Raw genomic sequence first — 17,271 nt, 5'->3', positions numbered from 1 at the left:
ACATCTGATATCTGAAATATGCATACATTAAAAATCTTGAAGTAAAATTCAAAGAAAAGAAAATAAACAATGCAGTACAACTCAGTTAAGAAAGAAAAGTTTAAATCTTGATTAATGTCTCAAAAAATGTCTCCGTCGATGTTCTAAAAACAAGAAGAGTTAAAAGCTGCATACTTATAAAAGAAAGACAAACAAATCTTGATGAAATGAACTAATTGCTTCTTCCTTGTTTAAGCTGGTTACTCAAAGCAGTACCATAAACCAATCCAGAAAGTTAAACAGGACTCATTACCTACAAGTTATAAATCCTTCATTTAGATTGTAAAACCATTTGGCTGCCAATAAAATTGTTCTCCAATTAACCGAAATAAAGTCACTGACTGAAAGCTGAGTCCACAATCCTGTACCGTTTGGTTATAATAACAATAAAGTTTGACATCAGAATCCTCAGACAGCCTGGTTAAAACAGTTGAAAGCTATAATCCATCAATAATGGCTGTTGAAAAAAAGCATCAATGTTATAATAAAATGTTGATCATTGCCTCATTACTCCACTGTTTATTGTAGTAAAATGTTCAAGAAATGTCTCCATTGGTGTTCCAAAAGCAACCCCCCCCAAGTTAAAATCTGCATACTTATAAAAGAACAACAAACAAATCTTGACTAAACGTGCTAATTGCGTCTTCCTTATTTAAACTGGTTACTCAAAGCAATGCCATAAACCAATCCAGAAAGTTAACCAAGGCTCATTACGCAAAAGTTGTAAATCCTTCATTTAGATAGTAAAACTTTTTGGTTGCAAATAAAATCATCCTCCAAAGACTAAAACTTCTGTTCTATTCCAGGCTACTAAAGGTTAGCTTCAAGCAGATCTTCAATCCCAGAAAATAGAGAAACAAATAACTGAGCATTCTTGACGCTTAGAGAACAAAAAAGCAGAAGAAAAGAGAGAGAAATAAAAAATAAAGAAGGATGGGTTGGGTGGAGAGGCTGTTGCTAATAGGCAGGTGGAAATGCCTTCTTCTCTTCAGGTGGGGAATGGCAAAGTCTCTCCCGGGTTCGCCATGCGTTCTTCAAGGCACTTCATGGTTATTTGTTTCAGTTCTTCAAAATGTTTCTCGCCTTGAGATCACCAAAGGCAGCTCCCAGGAGGGCAAGCAACATTATTCCTCTGATATCAATCCTTCCAGATTGAAATTAGGATAGGCACGTCGAAGAGAAAATGCAGCTTGGAGGCGATAGCCACCAAGCTGCTCTCACAACGCCATCTTCCAAGCAATTCTTATATCTGCTTCCTAATTGGCAACTACAGGTGAAACTCGGAAAATTAGAATATCGTGCAAAAGTCCATTAATTTCATTAATGCAAATTAAAAGGTGAAAATATGTATTCAGTACTTGGTTTGGGCCCCTTTTGCAGCAATTACTGCCTCAATGCAGCATGGCATGGATGCTATCAGCCTGTGGCACTGATGAGGTATTATGGAAGACCAGGATGCTTCATTAGCGGCCTTCAGCAATTCTGCATTGTTTGGTCTCATGTCTCTCATCCTTCTCTTGGCAATGCCCCATAGATTCTCTATGGGGTCAGGTCAGGCGAGTTTGCTGGCCAATCAAGCACAGTACACTGTATACTTTTCAGAGGTCCGATATTGTTCTATTCTTCAATCCTTGTCTTCTTGGCTCCATGTAATATTCTAATTTTCTGAGATTGTGAATTTGGGGTTTTCATGAGCTGTATGCCATGATCATCACAATTATAACAAATTAAGGCTTGACTTATCTCGCTTTGCATGTAATGCGTCTGTCTCATATATCAGTTTCACCTTTTAATTTGCATTACTGAAATTAATGGACTTTTGCACGATATTCTAATTTTCCGAGTTTCACCTGTATAATGATCGGCCACCCCTCCCCTAAAGAGTTAACCAGAATTGAACCCTGTCCTGACTGACAGGCTGGTGAACTCCAGGGCTCAGCCAATCAGCACACCAAGGGGGGTGGGGACCTAGAGAGCCACTGGGAGGAAGGTGAGATTTTTTTGTTAGAAGAAGCTGGCTGGGGGTGCAGAGAGGAACACATGTGGCCAGAGAGGATGGCTGCTGGAGGATGATTGCAGTTCTTGGAAGACAGAACTGCAAGGGCTTGAATTCTCATCCAGGATTTGTTGAGTTCAAGACAAAGGAAGCCAGGGCTTTGGCTTCAGGAAGTTTAGTCTAGAGAAAGTTTGTTTAGTTAGATTTTGCATTAGACTTTCTGTTGCTTTGGTGAGTGCTTTGTATATCTCTGAAACTGTTCTATGATTGTTTACCTGAAATATATAACTATACTAAGAAACACTAGCCTTCGCCCATTTAGCCAGGGCATTGCAAAAAGACATTATAAGCTTTTAAAGGTGCTTTTGTAGTTTCCTACATACCTGTTCCTTGCAACTGGGTAACCACGGTTTTTAAAGTGTGCCGCCCCAACATCATTTGGGGTGCTTTTTGAAGTATTCTTGTAACCTACTCAGTTTTTTCACCATGTGTAGGCTTGCATATGGAGGATTTTTTTTTTTTTTTTGTACTTTTCCAACAGCAAAATAAAGGGTTTTCTCTGGGAATTCCACCCCAAGCCCAGGGAGGTTCAAGCTCTATAACATAGAGGGGTGGTGGTAGCAGCCATTTTTGAACCTACCAAAAATATAGGAAAGTTTTAGGAGTAGCCTTTGCCAGAAAGCTCAGCAGGGATGATTCAGCATTTTCCCTTCCTCTCGTGTGAGCTTGCTCTGAGACAAAGGCTTTAATCTGCTACAGCAACATGTACTAGTCTTGCTACTCCTGTGTCAACTGTTTATACTTTTTGTTCAGTGCTTCCGTTTATTGGGGCAATGTATAGGATCAGTTTGATGATAGGTAAAACGGTGCATGTTGCGGTTCTGTTGTGCTTTATTATTTATTATATTTTCATATCGCCTGATATGTACATCTCTAGGCGGTGTACAAAATTTAACACAATATAAAAAGTTGAAGAGGCGAGGTAGACAACTAGAGTGCAAGTGGGGGAAGACTCAGTGTGCAACACAGAGCTCATTTGAGGATCTAATGCAGATGGCAAAGAGGTGGTTCTTTTCTGCCTCCATTGCTTCTGCGAATTCATGTCCAGCTGAGTTGTCTAGGGTTGTGAGGGGTCTAGTTCATGCCCCCTCCTCCTTGAATTTGAACTTGGAACCATCTGTTACTCGCTGTGATGTTTTTAACAACTTCTTTGCAGATAAAATACCTTGTATTTGTGCTGAACTAGACTCCACAGTTACTGCAGAGTCTATCATGGAAGTGCCCAGCAATCCCTCTTGTAGGATTGAATTTGATCACTCTCAGTTTGTTACTTCTGAAGATGTGGACAAGCTGCTTTGGACTGTATGTCCCACCACCTGCTGTCTTGACCCTAGTCCAACTTGGCTTATCTCATCTGGCAGTCATATTATCAGTGAGGGTCTGGTAAATATCATAAATGCTTCTCTGAGGGAGGGCAGGATGCCTCCTTGTCTTAAGGAGGCTATTATTAGACCTTATTTGAAGAAACCTGCATTGGATCCCTCAGAGTTAGTTAATAACAGACATATCTCTAATCTTCCTTGGTTGGGCAAGGTGATTGGGTGAGTGGTTGCTTCTCAGCTCCAGGCAGTTTTGGATGACACAGAATATTTAGATCCTTTCCAGACTGGCTTCCAGTTGGGCTGTGGGGTTGAGACTGCCTTGGTCGGCCTGATGGATGATCTTCAATAGGCGATCGACAGAGGGAATGTGATTCTGCTGATCCTTTGGCGGCTTTCAATACCATTGACCATAGTATCTTGCTGGGTTGCTTGAAGGAGGCACTGTTTTACAGTGGTTCTGTTCCTACCTCTCTGGCATATTCCAGATGGTGTTGCTTGGAGACTTTTGCTCTGAAAAACGAGAGCTAAAGTGTGGTGTTCCACAGGGCTCCATACTGTCTCCAATGCTTTTAAAGATCTACATGAAACCACTGGGAGAAATCATCAGGAAGTTTGGTCTGGGGTGCTATCAATATGCTGATGACACCGAGATGTATTTTTTCCATACCAACTTCATCAGGAAATAGCATGTCCCCGCTAAGTGCTTGCCTGGAGGCCATATTGGGCTGGATGAGGGATAACAGGCTGAAGTTGAATCCAAAAAAGATGGAGGTAATGTCTAGGGGGTCAGGATCTGAGATGGTTTATATCTGCCTGTTCTGGATGGGGTTACACTTCCCCCTAAAAGATCAGGTTTGTAATCTGGGAGTGCTTCTGGATCCCAAACTCTCCCTGGTTTCTCAGGTCGAGGCTGTGGCCAGGAGTGCTTTTTATCAGCTTCAGCTGATGTGCCAGATACATCCATTTCTGGAGACAAATGGCCTTAAAATGGTGGTACATGTGCTGGCAACCTCTAGGCTTGATGACTGCAATGCACTGTACGTGGGGCTGCCTTTGTACGTAGTTCAGAAACTACAATTGGTTCAGAATGTGGCAGCCAGATTGGTCTCTGGGAAAACACGAAGGAGAGCTGGTCTTGTGGTAGCAAGCATGACTTGTCCCCTTAGCTAAGCAGGGTCCACCCTGGTTGCATATGAATGGGAAACTTGATGTGTGAGCACTGTAAGATATTCCCCTTAGGGGGTGGAGCTGCTCTGGGAAGAGCAGTAGGTTTCAAGTTCCTTCCCTGGCTTCTCCAAGATAGGGCTTAGAGAGATTCCTGCCTGCAACCTTGGAGAAGCCACTGTCAGTCTGTGAAGACAATACTGAGCTAGATAGACCAATGGTCTGACTCAGTATATGGCAGTTTCCTATGTTCCTATGACCACATAACACCGATTCTAAAAACTGCACTGGCTGCCAATATGTTTCAGAACGAAATACAAAGTACTGGTTATTACCTATAAAGCCCTTAATGGCATAGGTCCAGGCAGGGTACTTAACCTTCTCTGTCATGAACTCTGTAGCCTATTAAGATCATCTGGAGAAGTCCTGTTATGGTTGCCGCCAACTCATTTGATGGCAACTCGGGACCGGGCCTTCTCTGGTTGCCACAGGGCTTTGGAACTTGCTCCCTGCTGAAATAAGAGCATCTCCTTCTCTGTTTGTTTTTAGGAGGACCTTGAAGACGTACCTGTTTTCCCAGGCCTTTAACTGATACCAAATCATTTGAATTTTAATGTGTGTTTTTCTATTACGGTTTTTATTTTTAATCAATTTTAAATGTCTTATATTTTATATACTATATATATTTTATATTATGTTTTAACTCTGTTCACGGCCTAGAGATTTCAATATTGGGCGGTATATAAATTCAATAAATAGTCACAGATTAAAATCTATGAAACACAATTTTTAAAATAGCATAAAACAGTTGTTAAAACAAATTATTAAAATTAATTCTAATTAAAAGCCTGCAAGAACAGATGAGTCTTGAGGGTCTTCCTGAAAACAAACAGAGAAGGAGAGGCTCTTATTTCAGTGGGGAGCATATTCCAAAGCCCTGGAGCAGCCACAGAGAAAGCCTGATCCTGGGTTGCCACCAGACGATCTGGCGGCAACCGTAACTGGACCTTTTCAGAAGATTAACAGGCAGCAGGGTTCATGACAAATAAGGCACTGCCGCTGTCTTAAAAAACCCTGGGCCCAAGCCATTAAGGGCTTAAACCAACATTTTGTATTTCACCCAGAAACATATCGACAGCCAGTGCAGTTCTTTTAAAATCAGTGTTGTGTGGCCCCTTCTTGTTATCCCAGCGACCAATCTGGCTGCCTCATTCTGTTCCAATTGTAGTTCCGGGGCTACATACAAAGGCAGACCCTCATAGAGTGCATTACGGTCATCAAGCCTGGAGGCTACCAGCATATGTACCACTGTTTTAAGGTAATTTACCTCCAGAAATGAACATAGCTGATGTCTCAGCCAAAGCTGATAAACAGCGTTCCTGGCCACTGCTTAACCTGAGGAACTAGGGAGAACTTTGGGTCCATTAGCACTCCCAAGCTACAATCCTTTATAAAGGTTGTAGCATTTGACCTGGGAAACAAACATCATTTAGGTCCCAACCATGTTTTTTTAATCAAAGTAAAATGTTGTAACTTCTTAAGACTTAAGACTATTAAATTAGAGATATATGCAATTAATACTCTTAAGGAGAAATTGTCCATGGTTTTAAAGTCATAATGCTTTGTAGTGTCATCTTTGTATAATATGTAGCCTTCTCTGTGTCAAGTACTGTGGGCAGGCAACATATCAAGAGCATGTCTGCTTTAATGAAGATTCAGTCTAAGGCTCTTTTAGTGCAAATCTGTGGATTAATTTTATATAAGATGTATGATGGTGTGAACCACCTAATGGCGCGGCGGGGAAATGACTTTCCAAGCAAGCATGAGGTTGCCATTGGATTCCCCACTGGTATGTTTCCCAGACTTTGGGAAACACCTATATCGGGCAGCAGCGATATAGGAAGATGCTGAAAGGCATCACCTCATACTGTACGGGAGGAGACAATGGTAAACCCCTCCTCTATTCTACCAAAATAAAACCACAGGGCTCTGTGGTCACCAGGAGTCAACACTGACTCAATGGCACACTACAATGGTGTGCAATCTGCTTGTAATCTGTGCTGTTCTGTATCAGCTGTTCACTGATGCAGTACCTAAGTGTCTTTTTAGCCTACTTTCCATGTGGAAAGTAAGCTTATGAGATCAGCCAGCTCTCTCTCTCTCTCTGTGTGTGTGTGTGTGTGTGTGTGTGTGTGTGTGTGTGTGTGTGTGTCCCTATCAACTTCACAATGCCTGAACCAATTTGAACCAAATTTGGTACAGCTGTATGGACACATAAGGACACCTCTACAGCATAGTTTGTGATGTCAGTCACCCCAATTAAAGTTAGTGAACACATGACTATTTGAGGTACAAGTGAGTTAACTTGTGAACTGCCTAACTGATTTGGGCCAAATTTGGTGCCTTTGTAGGGATAAATGGGGACTCTTCAATTGTGTCATTTGCGATGATGTCATCCACCCCAATTCAAGATGGTGGGTGCATGAACACTTGAGGTGGAAGTGAGCAAACTTTTGAAAGTGATAATTATCAATTAAGATTATAGTGAAAGGAGAGTAGGCAGATTAGTTCTTACTTCTTTTCTTTTTCTGAGCTTGATCCAAACGTAAAACATGGGCTCCCTCCTCTCACCCATGATCCTTTTGTATGTTAATTACACACAAATGACAATGCCCTTTAGATACTGCTCTCTGTTCCTAAGATCTAGTATCAGTTCTATGTGTTCTGGAGACCTAACTCATTTACTCACACATATCCTGATACCTATAAATCCTATTGATGGCTCTGGCTCCTACTCTCCTTGATTATTGGGGGACTTGTCCATTCCTCCTGCTGTCAGTCCATTGCTCCACCCTTTTGGCAGCTCCTGCCTATACACAGGAAATGCCTGGAGGGGACATATAGTATTTGAGTATCTAGAGCACATAACAGAAAGAGAATATAAAGAGAAATTTCTCTAGTGACAAGTCCTAGAGTTTTCTGTACAAGTGAAAGTACTATATCTGACACAATCCCCATGTAGATATAGGAACATGCTTGTATAAGTATATTTAAGTATGATCTGCAACTTAACCTCAGTATTTTTTGTCATGTAAATGTCCAGACCCAAACTTCTGGGATAGCCAGGCTGAGCCCCCTCCTCCTGCACAGGGTCCAGGCAAAGTGTGGTTAATTTTTGTCTGCCTGTGGAGCCTGCATTTCTTTCCATGATCTAACTCTTCTCCTGTAGGACATCTCCTGTTGTTCTCTGTAACAACCTTTTCTAAAAAATTATCCACACATGTACCCAGAAGAATTTTTTAAAAACCTACAATTTATTGAACAAGTATATGAGGCATTTTTGGAAGGGCGATATAGAAATTGAATTAATAATAATAATAATAATAATAATAATAATATAGAGGTGAGCTAATAGTAATTGCTGCATGCTGCCAATTGCAACAGAAACTTTATGAAGTGAGAATTAATGATTATGTTGCAAGCTCCTTAGATGTTGTCTTCTATTTCAGGAAAGTCTTGCTGCTGTTTATACCACTTGCCGCCCTGGATACTACACAATCTATGAGCCAGTAATCAGACTTAAAGGTCAAGCAAAAACTATACCTTCTCAACGACCTTTCAGTTCAAAGGAAGTACAAAGCAATTTACCAGATCCTCATTACCTGCAAATGCTACGGCCTACTGAATACAAAGGTCTTCAGGGTATACTGCATGAAATTGGTGGAGCTGCGGCATTCGTCTTCCTATTTGCTAGGGTAAGGTATTGAGAAAATTACTTTGCCTATTAGCACATTTGTTATAACATGGGCTTTTAGGTTGGTTTGCTAGGATATGGGGAGACATTAATAGGAAAGAATCAGTTGGCATTAACAATAAAACTAGAAAAGGAATGGGATCAGAATTAGTGCTGGAATAATGTACTGGCCAAGAAACTGAGCTACAAATTATGAAGTCCCTGGTTCGAATCTCTTGAAGTTACAAAGCTTATTAAGTGTTTTGAAGAACCAAAAATGCTATAGGAATGATACCACTGATGATATCCAGAGTCCTATTTTCAACTCTTGTTCCTACCAGATCAACCAATGCAATGCAGAGCACAGATGTACCACCAGTACTCAACAGATGCACCCCAGGTGCTTGCAAATCGCTCTCCGTGGTTCAGGCTAATTGCATCAGTCATGCTACAGGACACATTAGGTTTCAGTTTAAACTTTTGTCAAATATGCATTATTAACGACTATACTGGCTTATTTTTAGGTTGTAGAGATCAGCAATTGTGAAGAGACACAAGCCTTAGCTCTAAAGGTTATTCTTGCCTTAACAAAACACAATCAACAGAGAATTCACGAGTTAGAAAACTGCAACGGTTATTCATTGATTCATCAGATGTTGATAAAGCCTAAATGCATTGTTGGATTTCACATTTTGCAGGTAAGTAGAGAATAAGTCTGTATCTGCTGTTTTCCTCCGAAAAAAATAATCAAGCTGGAAAAGAAATTTTAAAAACCAAACTGAAATGTGAACTAGACTTCTTAATTGAGAACTAGAAATGTTAGTTTTTCTAACCACTGGTCAATATGTTAAATATAAAAGAAATCATTGCAGCAAAACCAGATGCTACTGTATACTGTCACTTTAGTGCTGAAGCTCTAAAACTATTATCTGTAAAGCCAAACCGTGTCTACCATTGGTTTTAATGTCTGAACCACAAACCAGAGTTTGCAAGGGGCTGCCAAACCAGAATATTGAACCACACAGTTCTGTATTCAGATTTGTTTGCAAGCCATAGTTATGCTGTGGTCTGCAGTTATATTCAAATTCACAAATGGAAGTTCTAACTATTTCTTCTCAAGAGGCTGTTATTCTAATAAAGGCAGGAGTAAACTTAGGAAACTAAGGGCTGAAGAGATGAGTCAGCTCTAAACCATTCCCTTTACAATTTTGGGAATTTGTTGTAAGTTTTGAAGCTCAAACCATACTTTGGCATGATGTCTGAATTGAAATATGTTTTGTATTTCAACTGAATTGAAATACGTTTTGTTTTTTGAAAGACACTTCTTGCAGGATGCTGCAGTGAGAAGATGATTCGTCTAAATGAGAATGGACAATTCGTACTTGATGTAGAAACTACAGCAGTAATCCAGGATGTTAAATTGTTGGAAGAGTTGCTGCTTGATTGGAAAATATGGTCTAAAGCCCAGGTGATTTGCAAAGATAAGATCATGACTTGTCTACAGCTAAGTAAAAATATTACTGTTCCTAATATATTTTCATTTCATATGGAAAAGCTGAACCAGTTTTTAAGGTACACAGTGACTATTAAAGTAAAGTGAAAAAATTCTCATTAGCCATTCCCATTGTCTCTTCGCTATTTCCATTAAACTTTTACAGTCAGGCGTGGAGCCTGAGTGCCAGCGGCCAGTGTGTGGGGGCGGCCCCGCTCAACCCGCCCCCTGCGTCTGATGTCAGACGTGGGGGCTAGCCATGCCCCCGCATTTGACGTCAGGCGTGGGGGGCGCATGGTCTGGCTCCTGAACGGACCCCCGTGGCTCCGTTCGTGAGTTGGGAGTCAGGCCGGCGCTGCTTTCGCAGCGCCAGGCATTTAACTCCCTCAGGGGCTGCGCAGCCCCTTGGGGAGCTAGACTGGGGCTGCGCTGCATTCGCAGGCTTGGGTGGCGCTGCCTTCGCAGCACAGCCAGGAGCGGCTCTTCCCTGCCTTAAAAGCAGGAAGGAGCTGCTCCTGGCCGTGCCATGAACGCAGCGGCCATTTAACTCCCGAATGGGTGCTGCGTGGCCCCCGCTCAGGAGTTAAACCAGCACCCCCGCGTCTCACATCAGATGCAGGGTGTGTGTGTCGGGGCCGCAAGGCACGGCCCCGGATTGGGCACAGCCCGTGTTCTTTGAACCCGTTCGCCCAATGGTGGCTCTGCCCCTGTTTATAGTAATTTATTTTGTTGGAGATGGCCATGTGAACTCACTTCATACTGAGAGATATTTTTAAAGACTTTTAATGAAAAAGTCAAATGGCAAATGGCTTTTGACTGCAGCTGTAATTGTGTGGCATGGTAATAACCATTGGTTCGTTCCCATGTAAAGCAATGGAGGCTCTTACTTTAGGGCAGGGTGGGCAATGCCCACTCCTCAAAAAGGCAAAAAAATTGCCCCCAAAATAATTATTTTCAGCCATCTCATCCTCTCATGCCTTTTTAGGTCCTTATCTGCCTTAGTCATGGCTGCCCTGCCACTTCCCTGCCTGCAGGTTGGCTGCAGTGTTGACATATAGTGGCTGCCAGTAGTAAAAAAATGTTATACACCTCAGAATAGCACAGATAATAGCTTGAAATTACAATATTCATAAGGCAGGAGCCAGTTCCAAGGCTTGTCTATGTTTTCAAAAGGTCGGCGGAGCTTCAAACGCCCTAAAAGGCCATTAGAAAGGCATCATGCTGATTGATAGCTCTGGTAGCCAATCAAAGTGGATGGAGCAGAGGGGGAAGTACTTGGTGTTGCAAAGGAAAAAGGCAGCAATCGCCATTTTGGTAGAGTGCTAGCAGAGTAATAGTTGTTCTAATCACTGTGTGAATGAAACCAGCCATCTACTTGCTCTATTCACTTTGAAATTCAAAAGTAAGTGAAACTTCATTTTTATTAATTTATTTATGGACCCTGAAAAATGAGTGGTGTACTGTCTGGTAGTGTGGTGAGTGTTCCAAGTTTGTTATCCTTACAAGGCATCTGTTTGTTTGACTGATCTCAGCAAGGTTTTCTCCTCTAAGTAGAACTCTTAATTGCTGTAATCATTCGGATCATTTCACTCTTGTTGTTTGCTCTCGCTCCTTTGCTTCCCTTGAACCCTGCAATAAGGCTTTCCTTAGCAGGTTGAAGGAGGGAAGAGGGAGAAACAGGCCATCAATGAAGGGTAGTTTGTTTTGATTTTTTTAAAGAAGAAAAATCTAGAAAGTGCTAAGGCGTGCACAAAGCCAGATTTCTCTGTCATATCCCGACAAGCCCTGGACTTCACCCAAGGCTTCAGTTAGGTGTCCACCGGGAGGGATGTTTAGCTTGAAGAAGGGGATGCAGTGGCAGATTTAAGGAGAGGCAGAGTTGGCAATTGCCTATGGCAGCAAAATTTGAGTGGCGGCAAATTTTGCCGCCCTTTCTGGGGGCAAGGGGAAAGCCCCCCCCCCGCTTTTCTACTAAAAATTGCTGCTCTGCAGAAGCGGGATGAGGTCAGCAAAGGCTGCACGGCAGCGGCTGTGGGGAGGGGGGAAGTCCCCCCATTTTACCCCAGCCTAACCTACTTCACAGGGTTGTTGTGAGGAGAAACTCAAATATGTAGTACACCGCTCTGGGCTCCTTGGAGGAAGAGTGGGATATAAATATAAATAAAATAAAATGCCGTGCAGGTGGCGGGATGGGGCTGCAGCGGGGAGGGTGGTGGTAGGCTGAGGGCCAATTCTCCGCATGCGGAGAAAGGCCCATAACAGACTGCAGACGGGGCGTGCAGTCATTTTGGAGGGAGGAGGGGAGCTGGAAGGACGTCTCCCTTGCTGCCTGTGCAGCAGTGTTGCTAAAAGGGGGAACTTCCCATCGGCCCACCACCACCTTCCCCGCTGTAGCCCCATCCAGCCCCTTGTGTGGCATTTTAAAGGTAAATCAGGTTGACTTTCCCCTCACCCCCCTGCAGCTGCCACTGTGCGGCCTTTGCTGACCTCATCCTGCTGTGCGCAGCGGCGTTTTTTAGAAGAAAGGAGGAGCTTTCCCCTCACCACACCTACCCTTTCTTTGGCAGTGGGGTGGCAGAAAGCTTAATCCACACCCCCAGGAGGAGGAGGATCTGGGCAGAGGGAGGCTGCAAATGGAGCCCTGGAAGGATCTGCCTGAACCTCCATTGTCAAACACCCATGTGAAGGTCTTGCGTAGAAATGGGGGCTCACCACCCTTCCCAGTTTAAGTGTTTAGGGTCCAGGTGGTTGATGGACTGTTGTGGGGAGGGGAGTTGAGAAAGGCAGATGAAACCCACTTGGATTGTGGCAGCGATGACGACGATGATCTGTCATAGTAACAAGCCACTAGATCAGAAAATAGTGTTCGTGTTTTGGAGGAAGCACCTTCATGCGGTGGGTTCCACAGCTCCCAGCCAGCAGGAACACTCTGCCAAGATAATGCCTCCTCCAACTGGACCTCCCTCCCTCACCTCTCTCTCTCTCACTGTGGCTGCAGCAAGCACAAACATTCTGGCCTCGTTGTAAACTCTAGCCTGCCTCCATCTCTAGCCCACCTGTGGGAGTGTTTTCTCTCTCTCCTCCCTGTGAGGGATAGTGGGGAGACAATGGCAGAGGTGGTGGTCCCTCCAAGCTGGAGAGAGGACATCCAGGCAGAGGCAACTTGCAAGGAGAGCAGAGCGCTCACTAGGTAGTTGCCTTGTGCAACCCTTATGGGAGCTGGGGTGGAGAGGGAAGCCGAAGTGGAGGCACTTGGGAGCGCAGACAGAGCACTCAGTGGGTTCTTGCCTCCGTGCAGCACAACCCCTGCAGTGGAGAGCATATCCCAGAGGACTGCAGTGAGAAGTTCAGAAGCCAACGTTGAACGCAGGCTGGTGCCTGAGGCAAAAGTCAGTGCCCTGGATTTGTCCTTCCCCTCTAACCTACTGGGAACTGTGTTGTGGGGCTGCTGGCCCATTGGTGCACACCTTGAAGCTTTCCTCACCCCTTAGCTCAAATCGCATGCTTATCTGCCTGCCTTCCACCACCCATCCATCCTTGTTTGACTGCTTTCTGCTCTCCTTTCCTCCCTCCCTTCCACCCCACTGTAGCCCAGATCAGGTGTACAAAACTGTTGACTGTGGCATAAGAAATCTCGGTTTCCATTCTTGACTGTACTAAAAAAGTTTTTTAAAGTATGAAATGACGGCTTGTTGGGTCTGATAGGAGCAGTTATCTCTTGATATCTGTGCTACAGAAGAGAGCTGCCTTGCTGGGTCCAGTGTTCCCTCTAACAGGGATTCCCAGATGTTGTTGACTGTAACTCCCAGAATCCCCAGCCAAAGGCCACTGCAGCTGGGGATGCTGGGAGTTGTAGTCAACACTATCTGGGAATCCCCGTTAGAGGGAACAGTGGTTGGATCCTGTTTCCTACAGTGAAGCTGAATAGCGAGCATTTCTGGGGGGAGGGATTGAATCGTATTATATAAATGCTTTCACTGGTATGCCAGTAGGAATATCTACAATCATGCTGGCTCTTAAGAGAGCCTGACAGGGGAGTGCCAACTCAAGATCTTATTCTCACTTTATGAAGAAACTAGAAGGAAGATGCCAGGAGAGAGAAAGATATGCTCTGTGTTCACCTATGTCTGCATTCGTCTGTGTTGCAGCACCAAAAAAGTACATTCTGAATATTTTTTCATAATTTTTGAGTCTGATTGCAAAAGCTGATTCAACTAGATTATAGGGCATCCATGCACTGTTGTGGTCCTTAATAGTTTTCAGAACTGAATTCAGTCCAAATGTAGAACTACTCAGTATGTCAGGTCCAGTTTCTGAATAACAGTACTTTGTGTTGCAATTGATCAAAATATGTTATGGCTATTTAGACATGCAGTAAGAGTACTGCATGTCCATGTGGTGCCTGTTACGCCACATGAACAAGGTGCTTTTCCATGGTGATGCTAAGAATGAGAGCATCTTCTTTTTGGGTTGTACTACAATCATAGTTCTTCATCCTATAAGCATTGTCAATACAGTTTTAAAATATAAGTGTTTGGTAACTTCTCATTTTGTTGTGATAGTGTATGTACAAGAGATACACATACACTAAAACTGTTGCTATTCTTTTTGCAGCAAGGTGTTTGGGAAACACTTCTATCAGCTCTAGAAATACTTATCCAAGATAATCATTGGCAACAGTTGTTTAATATTAAGCAGCTTCTCAAAGCTCAAATTGTGCAACACTTCTTGCTGACCTGTCAGGTCCTTCAGGTATGCTGTCATTGCTGTTCTGAGCCTAACAAATGCTCATCTTCTGTAAGAATGAACATATATGTGCTTTTAAAAAATTGATTTTACTTCTCCAGGTGTCATGGTTCCCCACTTCTTCCAATCTGGTTTATAAAGCTAATACAAATAATGATTATCTTGAATACAAGAATAAATGGAACCTTGTTGATCCTCAGGGAACAATAAAAGCTTTCCTTCTTGCCAAATCCCTGTTGTTGTTGCAGCCAGTCTCTCGGTGGTGTGACCTTTACTTTGGTTTTTTCAAAAGCCATGTATGCCATTGTACCACTAATGGCACTGAGCCTCAAAATAATGTGGCTGGAACTATGTGCTGCTAACTTTCCTAGTCCACACTTCCTCATGCCTCATTAGAATCCACTTCAGATGCTCACTGATGTCAGATGATGTTTATATCCAAGGTAGTAGATGTGCATGAGGTTAAATATCAAACTTGCGTGATCCCAGGTTTTTGCTGCAGTAATGAAAAAATGCTTAGGATGAAATTTAGTTGCCAGAACTCTGCAGTGCTACAAAATATGTCAGTATTCCAAAACTACGCTTGTCACCCTGTCAACTGGTCCTGGACCATAAGTGTTTAGAATTGTGATACCAGTCTAATCACCTAATTGAAGCTTTTGAAAATAGGCTCTTCTATTTCTGTAGAATCAATGGTTCTAGTCCAATTTCCTGTCTTTAAAGGGAAACCAACCATTCCTAAAACAAATAATTTTCAGCAATGGGGCTTTAGCTCGGTGGTAGAGCATATGGTTTGCTTGCAGAAGGCCCTATATTTAATCCCCAAATAGGGCTGGGAAAGATCCCTGTTTGAAACCCTGGAGAACTGCTGCCAGTCAGTATAGACAGTCCTGAGCTAGATGGAGCAAGGGTCCAAGTCAGTATAAGGCAGCTTCCCATGTCCCAAGTCCCCCCCCCCCCCCGCTTGAAAAGCTGGTTGTTGTGCATGACACTAATATTTCCAGTAAAAAGTGAGAGCCGATGTGACATAGTAAAAGAGATTGAGCTACAAATCAGTAATCTGAAACTCATCTTTGCTATGAAGTCACTAGATGGTCTTAGGCAAGCCATGGCCTTGTAGCCCGAGCCCCTTCGCCGGCAACCTGCTCGAGTGATAATAATACTTACCTTACAGCGCTGTTGTAAGGATTACCTGGTAATATGTCTGAAGTGCTTAGAACACTTGAAAGTGCTTTACAAATGCATGAAGATGATACAGATAGATAGGAGTGTGAGTAATAGATAAAGCTGAGTAATAATTTTATCAAATATAAAGCACTTTCTGTGCACACTTTATATAGTACATACAATAAAACATTAAATTTCTAGGAATCTGTGTTTCAGTTACTTGACTCCTTGTTTCTCTTCTAGGAGCACAAAGAGGAACAACTTACATCTATGCCTACGGAAGTCTGCACATCATATGTGAAAATAATTGAAGAAGTGCTTGGATCTCCCCCAGATTTGGAACTGCTGACGTTAATTTTTAATTTCCTCTTAGCTGTTCATCCTCCTACTAATACATACGTTTGTCACAATCCCACAGACTTCTACTTTTCCTTACACATAGGTAGATAAAATATTTTGTCCAAACTCAATTAGTTTCATATTTCCCATTTGATATTGAAGCTAATGAGCATTTTCCAGCATTTACTGCTCTCCCCCTGCCCCATAATTTCATAGCTGCTAATCTGGTTTTACTCCCCACAGACACTATTGCTATATATCACACTTGTGCTATGTTTGGCTGCATGGTTATCATTTTTTAGTTTCTCAAGCCAGCCATATTGAATTCACAACTGATGTTTGAAGTATTTGACAAGCATTAGGTAATTCTAAAAAAACTAGTGCCATCTCCCCTTCCCCAATCCCAATTTTTGATATTTTATTTTATTTTATTTTATTTCTAAAAGTATGTTTATCCCACTTTTCAGCTCCTAAGTGGTTAACATCTTCCATTACAAACAATATAACTGTAACAACAATTTAAAATAGAAAAATGCAACAATGAACAAAGAATGAACAGTAGTAAGCAATCAGGGAGCCACAAATCATGAACATTACTGAAAAGTATGCAAAACAAAAATGGTTTTCTTTGGTGCCTGCCCAAATTTCCCTTGGTAGGAAGTTCCATAATCTGAGCACCAGTCTGAAATTAGAGATTTGAAGTCTATAAAGTAACTTGAAGTGACTTTTTTCAAAGTTATAGTGCAAGTATAGATGCATATTTAAAGAAGTTGAAGCTGTTCACACGAGTAGCCCTACTCAGGCTTGGGGAGCTGATGCCTTTCCCGGGAATTTTTCCCAGTTTTTTTCCTGGGTCAGAGGGTATGAGTGTGTGTGCTTGGGCTGCAGGCAGCGCAAGCAGACACAGTTGGGCCCTAGAGTGCTTGAAGGGAAATCTAGCTTGAAGGGAAATCTCTCAATGCACCACGCTCCTCATGTGGTGCATTTAGGGATATCTGGAGGCTGGGCTTCATTTTCCTGGCTTCCAGAGCTCCGCACTGTCACACAGAAGCCTAATGATTATCTGGAGGGAAAGAAGGTTTGACCCTGCCTTCCCTCCCTGTCCCAGTAATGGTCGTATTAACAACCTTGTTATATTGCAAATTCAGTGAGCAGAAACAAGACAATGCTGTAGCACCTTGGAGACTAGTAGATCACACAGTTTAGAAAAAAG

The 17,271-nt window shown here is 42.7% G+C and overlaps 1 protein-coding gene across 3 annotated transcripts in view; it reads left to right on the top strand.

The window, feature by feature from the left end:
* LYST (lysosomal trafficking regulator) overlaps positions 1–17,271 on the top strand; it is a 175,395-nt gene that overhangs the window by 75,021 nt on the left and 83,103 nt on the right. For all 3 annotated transcript variants that reach the window (XM_053299902.1, XM_053299913.1, XM_053299907.1), the window contains exons 17-21: positions 8,091–8,336; positions 8,839–9,012; positions 9,633–9,782; positions 14,421–14,558; positions 15,963–16,161. In XM_053299902.1, coding sequence (XP_053155877.1) covers positions 8,091–8,336; positions 8,839–9,012; positions 9,633–9,782; positions 14,421–14,558; positions 15,963–16,161 — 907 coding nt within the window. The remainder of the gene's footprint in view (positions 1–8,090; positions 8,337–8,838; positions 9,013–9,632; positions 9,783–14,420; positions 14,559–15,962; positions 16,162–17,271) is intronic.

This window comes from Hemicordylus capensis, chromosome 1, assembly GCF_027244095.1.
Source record: "Hemicordylus capensis ecotype Gifberg chromosome 1, rHemCap1.1.pri, whole genome shotgun sequence".
In the NCBI taxonomy this organism is placed as follows: domain Eukaryota; kingdom Metazoa; phylum Chordata; class Lepidosauria; order Squamata; family Cordylidae; genus Hemicordylus; species Hemicordylus capensis.
This window is presented reverse-complemented; position numbering and strand designations above follow the sequence as displayed.